The sequence below is a fragment of the Papio anubis genome, chromosome 15, assembly GCF_008728515.1.
Source record: "Papio anubis isolate 15944 chromosome 15, Panubis1.0, whole genome shotgun sequence".
NCBI lineage: Eukaryota > Metazoa > Chordata > Mammalia > Primates > Cercopithecidae > Papio > Papio anubis.
The window spans coordinates 50030404-50042619 of NC_044990.1; the positions used below are offsets into that span (position 1 = coordinate 50030404).

At 37.0% G+C, this 12216-nt stretch overlaps 1 protein-coding gene across 2 annotated transcripts in view; it reads right to left on the reverse strand.

Annotated features, from left to right (window-relative positions):
* DACH1 (dachshund family transcription factor 1) overlaps positions 1-12216 on the reverse strand; it is a 435501-nt gene that overhangs the window by 189099 nt on the left and 234186 nt on the right. For both annotated transcript variants that reach the window (XM_017951299.3, XM_017951301.3), the window contains exon 3: positions 6090-6251. In XM_017951299.3, the coding sequence (XP_017806788.1) occupies positions 6090-6251 (162 nt within the window). The remainder of the gene's footprint in view (positions 1-6089; positions 6252-12216) is intronic.

Below are 12216 nucleotides of genomic sequence, written 5' to 3' on the forward strand. Positions count from 1 at the left end.
AGAGTAGTCTTGTATATGTTTCCACGTTTACAAGACTCTGGCTGTTAATATTGTTGGGTTTTACTCATCAGGCAGGAAGAAGGATCTTAAAAATCATTGTTAGGCAGAAAAACATTTTAGTTACCAAAACAAACAAACAAAAAAAAACTTTCTACATTTAATCTGTTAAACAATAGCAAATTTCTTGTGAATCACTGATACTGTAATTGAACTGGAGACATTTTTAGAGCAAGCTTGCTTTGGCTTTTTCACCCTCCGATTTGGAATCTGCTCACAGTACTGCCAGCTTAACCAAAAAGGATTAACTCTCATATCCAACTGAGAACACAGATAATTCTCAGTAATTGGTAAAAAATGAAGATGAATGGGGCTGAGAGATAAGGAGCAATTAGCTCATCAGCAGTTACAGCTGTGCACTCAATCCGGATCCATCTCTTGAGTCTCGGCCCCTTTTAAAGAACCTAAGCAGAATAAGCATAGGACACCCCCTCCCTGAAAAAATTTCTATACCTGCCCATCATTTCTCTAGTCTTCCATTTTATTTCCTTACTATACAAAGACACCTGTCATAGCATGCTATGTAAATTACTACCTCTCTCAGGACCTATGTCTAAAGCCAATCTTCTTTTTAAACTTTTTTTTATAACAGAAACCAAATGACTACTGTAGACACTCTTAAATTCCCTGTCAATCGTTTCATTATAGCAGCATCATCTGTTTGAAAATATAAGCAATTCCCTCATCTAATTATAGGAAGGATTTGAGGTTCATTAACATTGCCAAGGCAGAGAATCCAATGTGCAATTGCAGAGCTCTGCTTGGTGGCCTGTGTTCTCAGTTTCCTTTTATTTGCTTTCTCAAGGTCTCCAAGACTTTTTCCTGAAATCATAAAATTAATCTTTTCCTTCCAAATAGACACATGTGTTAGAAGAAAGGAAATGACTCCAGCATAAACTATTTTGTTTCTGCAAGAATGGTTAAAATTAAAAAAGATAAGAGTAGGGTGAGTTGAAGAAGATAATTTTATCTCTTTATCCGCCTGGCTTTTTTTCCCTTCATATATTTGTTTTGTTTTATTGGTTGAAGAACAGAAGAAGTAAGGAGTGATAAATACTCTTGAAGATCACGGCTTTATTCTCAAACTCAAGTCCTTATTTTTACTTGAAACTTCTACATTCGTGTAACGATTACAAGTTTGAGAAAATGAAAAAAAAATCATATGTTTCGAGCATGTGAAATGTGTTCAGGTTTGTCGATGAGGGCATTAGTGTACCTTTGCCTATGTTCCACAATGTTCAAAAAGAGAAAATACTAAAGTCTTACAAATACTTCCCTTCCTTAAAGAAATTACAGCAGTTAGAAGGTTATGACTATGGTTTAAACAATGAGATTTTCTTGGGACATCTGTTTTGAGATTACATTTTGAATAGATATGAACTCATTTCCTACTAAGCAAGCAATCTACTATTGTTGATAGCTGTTTACCAGTTCTATGAGTCAGATATTAGCTAGTGGCAAAGGTCCCTCTTAAATCCTCCAAGTATTTTTTAAACTGTATACATAGTGTTTTCCTTAAATAAAATGTTAAGAGAAGTAAAAATGCAGTCTTTTCCTGCCTCTTGGTAAATTATACTCCAGAAAATGCTGCACTTGGGAATAATATTTAATGTATTTATCTTTAAAGAGTTATTTCCTTTGTTGTCATTAGGGAAGGGAGTAAGACACTAGGTTTAGCAAGTATTTAAATAACATAGAAACTATTAAGAGATGCTCACTATGTCAATATTTATATACCATTTAAAAACTAGAAGTAAAATTAAGTTTCCTTTATTTAGATTAAACTGATTGTGATTAATTTAGTATCCTCAAAAGTGTGCATAATGCCAAAAAAAAGAGGATAAACAGATTAAAACATAGCTATAGATACTATCAAATTGACCTTGAGTTCACCGGTTTTAAATTCCGCCTTTGCAATATCCCAGTCCCAATTTCCAAGCAGCATTTTTTAAGCTGGCTATGTAGATCATTCCTTAAAGCAAAAAAAAATAGCAATTTATCTGGCCTGTATGTTGTGGAGAGTGTTGCCACTAAAAACAATCCAGGACATTTTTCCTTCTTATCTGCAATGTAGCTCGTATCAGCCAACCTGTCACAAGATAGTACTTGATATAAACAAGAGATTGCAAAGACATCTCAGTAATCAATATCAGGATGGCTACAGTATGGAAACCCCAACCAGTGCATATCATTTGTCTCAGCATCTATTTCTATGGTCAAATGAAGCATTAATTCAAATCATAAATCTATGGTGATTTAAATCTGGGAATGAGCACCTGCCTGCTTTAATGATTTATTTTGTACATTTCAGTAAGCAGGAGATTTGTCCATATGAACTGACAGGTCACCTTCAGATGCCAAGAGCAGACTGTTTATCACCATGCAGACTAGCATCTCATCTTAGCAAGTAAATATTAAACTAAAAGAATCCAATTGATTGTGGATGAGGGAGAATGGCGACATAGCCATATATTTTACTCAGTGTGTTGATGCCTCACTCGGATCTATCCTCAGGTGCTCACTTCTTCCTAAAGTGATCATTCTGTTGGAAAGATATGAGCTCAAGGTTACCATGTAAAATTGGGATATAAAATAATTATTCAACAGTGTCAAAGCTTTCTTTAAACATCTTTTTCTGGCTAATTTCTAAGGTTCATATTATGAACCAGGAAGGGTTGTGTGATACAAAATTATCCTGTTGTCTTACACAGCAAATTAACCAAACAAAGCAAAAACAAAATCTGTTATCTGGGGCTTTAAGGATTCATTTACAATCAAGGAAAAACACAATGCTCCTACAAAAAAAAAAAAAAAAAAAAAAAGAAAGAAAGAAAAGAAAAGCCTAAAATGTTTAACAGAACTTATGAGCTAGGTTAGTACAGGAGAAAACAAGAGCCCTGAATTGTCTTCAAAAATGTCACCGGATTTGGGCAAGACTGAGTAGCAACAATATATCATTTAAGTATCACCTCTCTGAACGGTTTCACTACTTCGAAGAGTCAACAGTTGATAGATTCATGAGAGCAGTCTGTATTCTGAAATATAGGCCTTGGAGATTCTTGGGATTCCTTCTAGAATTCATGTGCTTCAGTACCACTTCCTAACCACTTCATGGTAATTGGTTCTCCTGGAGGATTCAGCACATCTTGTTAAGACTGCCTACTTACCTACCCATCTCATCCATAGACTGTATGCCCCTGAGTCCTGGGCCTGTGTTGTGATTATTTTTTGTACTCCTAGAATGAGTTAATATCGAATGTCCTACAAAATCTAAAAGATGTAACAGCTGCCCTGAAATCTCCTCACAGACCTGCAGCTTAGCAAATAACAGCTACCAGAGAGAATAGAAAAGCAGGTGGAAGCAGTTGACGATGGTAAAAAGGAAGAAGGTGATTTCCAGGAGGACAGATTTGAAGAAATAGTAATAATAATAGCAAAAGCAATCCCCAAGCTATGAACCTTACTGATGACCAAACAACTCGATAAGCAGACATTGTAATAAATAATGTGACAAGTATTTTAATTTTCATGATATAGATACTATTATTTATGTCATTTTTTCAGATATGGAGTATTGGGCTCAGAAAGCTTACATACTTTACAAAGTCACAGAGCAAGTCATTACTGAACACTTACCAAGAGACAGGCATTGTGGAGAGAAGATTGTGGCCATCAAAGCTGCAATGCAGGAATTGCTTTGATCTTTGATGCAGCTCAACCCCCACCTTCACCATTGCTTTGTACCTCCCCCACTACCACATCCCTCCTAAAATCACTTTCCTTGATCTCTAGATATATACCTGGGGTGAAAGTCTTCAGGAAGGATAATATTATAAATTGGAAATTCTTAGAGGACAGCAGCATGTGAGAATAGGATGAAAATTACAATGATAACATCTTTTTGCCCAAATCAGCTACAGATATCTAATATAAATGACCTGAATGCCTTAGGGACCAGCAGCAGCAACACTGATACTATGTTAACAGAATCTCAAACTATTAAGACTTTCTAGGAAAATTCAAGTAAATTTCTGTTCCTGGTTCATTTTGGCATTGGATGGGGGGTGTCAAAACTGAAAAGCAGTAACATCTATCAACTGCATACCTTAATGAAAAAAACAAAAGTCATTTATTCCAACTAAAATATAAAAGAAAATTCAAATTGTTTGTTTTTTAAGCCATTGCAATAGCCTATGTACCAAAATAATTAAAGTAAGCTACAATTTGGTTAGCAGGCAGATTTTGTCATGTACTATCAAATATGAAAAATATGTTTATGCTTAATTATGAACCATGTTCTCTTTATCTTACGCCTGTTGATTTCTCCAAAGCCAACTTCTGCTCTGGAAAATTCAAACAGAGATACCATGTTTTAATGTGTTTTGCTTTAAATGTTGTTAAATTGTCTATTTTAAGAATCCCTTCTCATAAAACCAACTATTAAGAACAGTCTGCTTGAACAGTCTCATCTTCTAAAATTTTGAAAACAATCCAGATTGTTTTGTAATAATAGTCATCATGTACAAGTGGCTAATTACTTGTTTTAAAAAGTGACCAACAGGGCCCCATTTTATCAGTCTAGTAAAAGGCTTTTACTTTAAAGTAATAGTTCTAAAAACAGACTTACAATTCTTGCATTTTACTTCAATTCTGTTTTAATTTTTAAATGTCTAAATATAGGTGTGTAAACCATGCCCAAAATAATCCTCTTCCCTCCCCGTCTTCCCTCCAGGAGCATTACAAACATAAGCACAGATATTATCCTTAGTCCTCTGCAGTTGTAGGGCCATCTCTTTTGGCTCTCTTCCATGTCTTTTCATCCTTCTAAGAACTCACACTCACACCTACTCTCCATTCAAACCCACTACTGCTAGTCCTTTGCAATTTCCCTTATGTAGTTCTGCTGAAAAGATGCATTTTTCCCTTTTTACATTACAAAAGGTGCCTTTTAGCATCACTGAAACAGTATTTTGTGTTTTGTCTATATATTTTACTCTAATATTCATGTCTGTGTATGTTTCCAGATAGCTGTTGTGAAAATGATTGTCACTAAAATCCACAGTATTCCTTTATATACCCTTAACTATGTCTTAATAGACTGAAAGTAGAGAGCTGACAATTAACTTAAGAAACAATCTATGAAAATGCTGCATGAAAAAGAGAATTTAATTGAATGGCCGTGAGTTATTAGGGTCTTCATAAATATACATTGGCTATAGTATCTTGCATACATCTTGTAGTACCCAAATTTCTCTTGTTAATTACATTTTGAGCATGATCTCTGCATTTGAAAGAGAAGCAATACAGTGCAATAGCAGAAAAAAATGTTTTGCCGCATCAACATCCAGATGCTAAGGATTTCATTAATAAAAATATTAACCCATATTTGAAGTTGTGTTTGACAAAATGAATTACCCAAATGGATAGTTGGCACAGGTAAAACTGTTCCTTTTGGTTTGACAGTGACAGTTAACTTTTCATCTTTCTCCATATGGTAGGAAAGAAAAAAATCAAGAAATTAAAGTTGTATTTTTTAAATGAGAGACATTGATAACCGTTATCTATAAAAAGAATTAATCATCAACATAATCTGTATTCCAAGAGGGCTAAGTTTGTGTCTTTTGTTGCCAATGGTAGTAAGTTTCTTACTTAATAACAAATGGATTAAAAGAATAGAAAAGTAAAGTGTAGGGTTTCATTTGTACATATTTCTCTGTCACCTTAGCTGCTCTCAATGTTTTAGAATTCTCTTGATTAAACTTTGCATTATGAAAGATAATAGCTGAATGCTTTTAGAAGTTGCAGACATAAAGTTGATCCTATAATTAAAAATAATGTTGCTAATTATTCCTTTAGAATGAACAATTATCATTAGTTGTTAGAGGCAAAATGGTATCCTCAAACATACACTGTTTTCAAGCTACAAGTGTCAACTTTTTGAATGGGTAGCCAACAGTTTTGTTCTGGAAAAGCCAGTACTGCAATTCGGTAGCAAAGTGATCACAATAAGTTTCAGTGAACATAAAACTTACCAACACTTGAATTCATATCCCCGTTTTCAGAGTCTGCTCCATGTTGGTTATTACTGGCATGATAGTTGCTCATGGCTTCTAATTTGATTTTTTTCACCTTCATTGCTTCGGCAATAGCTGCATTGGTAGCAGCAGCAGCTGCTGCAGCTGCTGCTGTCAGACCTTAAAAGAATAAATTAAAAATGAGGTAATTCGAATTCCAATTTTTCATTTAATAGTTCCTGTACTTGCTATAACAAACATACAAACATTTATTAGAGTATCTGATTCCTTTATGCAACATTTTGATAATTTATACTCATTCCCAACTAGACAATGAAACAACATTGATATAAGGAGAGAGAGTGATTGCTACAGTCCAAAATTAAATATTAACAGAAACAAAATTCACAGATAGAAGGCTAATAGTGGAAATGCAGCCACAGTTATTTCTTAAAGAAACCAATCTACCAATCTAAATATGTCCTTTCCTACTTAAAATCCCCCGTAGCTGCCTACACGGAGGGAAAAATCTGAACTGTTAACTGAGTTCACAAGTCCTTTCACAAAGGCGTGTAAACCTACTTCCTCACCCAGTTTGTTTGTTGTCATCCACACCCTGGCTATGTCACACATGTCACCATTACCCATACATGCCCTGCCTCTTCAAGCCTGTGCTTTCACACATGCCATTCCCTTTTGCCTGGAACCTTCTTGCCCTATGACAGACATTTCCTTGACTTCTCATCCTCCTGAAGAAAGCTACTCATTAGAAGTCTTCCCATTCCATGGCCGCCAGCTGCCTGGATGCCTGGTCTGTTCTTCTCCCCCTGGCCCATGTTGATACCAGTGCTGCTGTTATAGGACATGCCACACTGCACTGGAATGGTCCGTTGGGACACCTGTTTTCCTCACTAGATCGTGAACTACTCAATGGCAGGAACCGTGTGTTGCTACACAGCTTGGTATTCCCAGTGTTCAAGGTGTCCAAAAATAAAATATAATATAATGAAAGCTAACACTTAGCTTCTAGTTATGAAATTTAAGTGCTGATTTAAGTGACACAAAAGTAACTTAATCATCTTAATAACCCTCTGTGATTGATCACTATTATCCTTACTTGAAAGATTAGAAAACCATGGCACACGATTTAAAACAGCACACTCTGGCCTCAGAGTTGACACTTTTAACCACTATGCCAAGGAAATCTGTCCAGAATAGTTCATCTTCATCCATCCAGAGAACAGGGGGTAGGGGCAGACATTAAATTAGAAATAGCGTTTGAGCCGGGTGCAGTAGCTCATGCCTGTAATCCCAGCACTTTGGGAGGCAGAGACAGGCAGATCCCTTGAGCCCAGGAGTTTGAGACAAACCTGGGTAACAGGATAAAACCCCCTCTCTACAAAAAATACAAAAAGTAGTTGGGCATGCTGGCCTGTGCCTGTAGCTCCAGCTACTCAGGAGGCTGAGGTGAGAAGATCAATTGAGCCTGAGAAGCTGAGGCTGCAGTAAGCTGTGAGCACACTTGGGTGGCAGAGTGAGACTCTGTCCCAAAAAAAGAGAAGAAAGAAAGGAAGGGAAAAGAAAAGGAAGGAAAAGAAAAACAAAAAGAACAAAAAGAAAAGAAACAGAGTTTGAGACAAGATCTTGAAGACCAGAATTAAGACCATGCTGCTCTGACTTTACATATTTATAGAGAGAGACAATAAGCAGAGGTTTTTGAGCAGGGGAGTGGTTTGTCTTGCTTAAATGTGTGAACTTTTGCCAAGTCAGTTCACTTCAGGCTGACGTCCCTCATCTGCAAAATGACAGACACTGGAATGTATAAATGATCTCTCCTAATTCTAAAACTTTAAGTCTACGAGAAGATAAATATCCCCACCCCCACCCATATATATTTTTTTTTACTGTGGCTGCTTTAGTATTTCTGACTACAGTGCTCCAGCCGTTTGAATTTATCTGTGTGATTTATTTCCACTCCCAGCTGGTGGATTAGAGCCTGAGCACCGCTCTCCTCCTTTTCCTCCCCGCTAATCATCACTTCTAGTTACTCTAGCAAATAAGTTCCTGCCCAAGGAATTATAAGGAAGTATTTTTCTATGAAAATCTCTGTTGGTTTTTTAGAGGTTAGAAGAAGACTTCACCTTTCCTTCAAATCAGACCGAAGAGGCCCTGACAACTTTCACCCCAACGCAACAGGACCTTCAGATTAGGTCTTTACATGAAAAACTGATAATCATCCCTTAAAAGGCACTAATCTAAACTCAAAGAATCCATCTGGGTTTGATCTGAACATTCATTGCCTTTTAAGTCACAACTTGAACTGATTCTCTCATCTTCCTATGATTGAATTTTCTCCCCAATTACTCATTTCCTTCAAAGATGTTTCAGAAAATTTTCTTTCCTGTTCTCTTAAAAGTCTCTTTGTGTTTTCCAGCAAATCTTTCTTCCTCAATTTTGTTTCGTCACCAGTGTGAACATCCCATTTTTCCTTGGTTACCTGATGTTGACCCATCTCCAATTTATGACTTCAAAAGTCTTTGTCTTGGATTTGTGCTGCAGGGAAAACTTGTTCACAGTATTCAAATAATAAAGGTAAACTTACAACTCACTATTATCAGAGAGATCCAAATCAAATTAAGTACCAGGAACCATGTCTATGTATGACATGGCCTTGGAACCAACCATCCAATTTTCTTGAATATAATTTTCTTCACCTGTAAAACCATTCTAATCCCTAAGAAAAAATATAAGGACAAATAAGATAAACTACGTGAGGAATGCCATATCATGTTTAGTAAAAACTAGGCATGCTATTCATTCTAGTTTGTTAAAAAGAAAGACTTGGCCTCACTGTAATTTCTGCAGAGTATCTGTGGCCTGACACAGCCCTCTCAGCTGGAATAATCACATTTGTCCTTAGGTGGCTGGATTAGCCCTTGACTTTTAAAAATATTTTTTATGATTTTATCATTTAGCTGACTTATTTATGGTACTCCTTTATTTTTCTATGACAACTTTTCCCAGTTTTACATTTTTAATACAAAGTCGAAAAGATATATGTGTGTCACTGACACACACACACACACACTCTCACACATTTTTACATGCTGTAACTTAACTACAACCCTTTTTAACATTCCACTTTTAGCCCAGTTTTATGAAAGCAGAAAGAAAGCTATGACATATGCAACAATTGTTGATTTTAGCTTCACTAACTCACCTGGCTGTTTGATGGGTTCTCAATTTTAATTATTTAATATCTTTCCAATTCAACTAATTTTCTCCATTCTCACTGCCCCTCCCCACCAGTAAAAGTTCCAATCTTTTCTTTCTTAGAGTCCTGCTCAATATAATAGCTTCCACATCACCCACCTCCAATCTCTTACTATCCATGTCATAGCCAAATCTCATGAAAGTAAAGATTTTTCCTTTTTCTTCCTTTTTTTTTTTTTTTTTTTTTTTTTGAGACAGAGTCTCCTTCTGTCACCCAGGCTGGAGTGCAGTGGCGTGATCTCCGCTCACTCCAACCTTCACCTCCAGGGTTCAAGCTCTTCTTCTATCTCAGCCGCCTGAGTAGCTGGGATTACATGCACGCACCACCACATCTAGTTCATTTTTGTATTTTTTGTAGAGACGGGGTTTCACCATGTTGGCCACGCTGGTCTCAAACTCCTAACCTCAAGTGATCCATCTGCCTCGGCTTCCCTAAGAGCTGGGATTACAGTCATGAGCCATGACACCTTGCCTGAAAGTGAGGATTTGAATATACACTCTATGCCTGTTCTTAGGATCCAGTCCAGTGCTTCTCATGGCTGTCAGCGCCCTTTGTTCTCAGTTCCCTGCCTGTCTGTATGGATCCCTTGCTCCTCCACCTCCCCCTTGCTCTCTGTGCCCCAGGTACATAGGCCTTCTTTCCTTTTCACTAGCGAACGACTTCATTCTTTCTTTTAAGTCAGTCTTTGCACATTCTGTTCTCACTTTCTAGAAGAGCCCTCTATGCCCTGGCCCCAGACTTGCCTATGTCTTCTTCATGCCATCACTTTAATATTACGTGCTCAGAGTTGGAGGCTCAGGTTCCTGACTCTTCACTATCTACCTAGGAGAAAACTGTCAACATCTCAAGAATCAGCTCATGGCTTACTTTTTTAAAGAGCTGCACCTGACCTTCCCCAATCTACCCCACTTGCTTGTGTTTGCATCTCCCCTGCTGTATGTGAGTTTGCCATCCCTAGCTGTGCATCAGAGTCACCCATGGAGCTTTTAAACCATGCAAATAGCTCAGCCCTGCCATCTGAGATTCTGAATCATCAGGTCTGGTTTGGGGCCTCTGCAACTGTATATTTTTGGTTAATCTTACTATTCTACAGGTCATTTTAATGAGTAATTCCAGTAAAGAAAAACAGTTTCTTAAACTCTTTATTGCCCTTTTTCGGGGGCTGGGGCCAAGGAGGGTAGGATTAGGATTCTGACCTCTAACTAGGTCATAGCACCAAAAGGGCAGAAATACTTTCTTAGTATATATATATCCCAAACATCCGCTGCAATGCTTGGCACATATTGTCACTGAATGAAAAAATGCTTATCAAATTAGATTACATGGAAAGCCACAGGAGAAACATGGTCATTATTTTGGCAATGGCAATGGAAAGTAATTTAAAACATTATTTTTATGTTATAATAAGTGTGTATATACTAAGAATAACAAATCTCGTTAATTTAATATAAAGCATGACTCTCCAAAGGTATGTCTTGCCTAGGGCTGGAGAGGATCACAAAGATTCACCACCTCAACCCACTCTGCATTTATTGAACTTCCTGTTGGCCTTGCATTCAATCCCTGATGTAATTCTCAAATCCCTTCCAATTTCCTGTCTCTAAAAACATAGTTTACAATCTATACACTAACCTTAAATAGAGGTCCCATTGTATATGTTTTTCCCAAGCAAAGTTGTCTTAAAAAAAATCATGTAATAAATTCACAAGATAACTCAAGTCTTTGGTCTATACTAAATAGAGAATATATAAACTATAACAACATTTCTATGTAATCAAGAATTGCCCACTGGTGTAAACACTGGCAAACCATAACATTTGCCACATCCTTTTCCTTCCTTTTATAACCCTTTCCACACTTATCGTAGACCTTCTGCCCTGTCTTCAGATTCAGGGAAATTTTTGCTACCCTCCCGCCTCTTCCATATCCCACTTTGAATTGTCTTATACCACAAATTACCACTGCTTTTACACTTTTCTTTCCTTTTCTTTCCTTTTCTTTTCTTTGTTGAGACAGAGTCTTGCTCTGTTACCCAGGCTGGAGAGCAGTGGTGGGATCTCGGCTCACTGCAACCTCCACCTCCCAGGTTCAAGCGATTCTCCTGCCTCAGGCTCCCAAGTAGCTGGGATTATAGGCACCCACCACCACGTCTGGCTAATTGTTTGGATATTTTTAGTAGAGATGGGGTTTCACCATGTTGGACAAGCTGGTCTCGAACTCCTGATCTCTGGTGATCCACCCGTCTCAGCCTCCCAAAGTGCAGGAATTACAGGCGTGAGCCACTGCGCCCACCCTGCTTTTACGTTTTTCATTCAAGCAACCCATTTCTCCCTCAGAACTAGGCAATCAGCTGCAGTGCATGATAAAGATACAGGTGATGTTCCCCAGGCCCACATCCACAGAATATTTCTGAAATGGACTAAGGAATCTGTGGTTTTGCATAAAAACACATTGCATAAAAGTATCTCCTACACCAAGACAAAAAAGTACTGAACTGAAAAGTCAAAGTCTAAATTTTATTTTAAAAGATTCTAAATCTAATTTTATCATCAGAAATGGAGAAACTTTAATGTATATTTAAAGTTCATTTTCCAGATGTTTTTAGGAGGTTGAGATCCTAGGCAATGAATTCTGTGAGCACAAGTTAAACTACTTTGATTAGCTAGAGGTGCTTTATAATGCCTTCATCAGTTTCCAAGAAAGGAATGACGACTTTAAAAACCTTGTCTAACAGAACAAAACAACACAAACTAAAAAAAAAATTAAAAAAAATCATTTTCCACTGAGTAAAAATTGATTGAGAAAGATTTTCTTTTAAAAAAAAAAAGTGTTTTACTTCAGTGTAAAGATAACAAGTCATATATTGTGTTC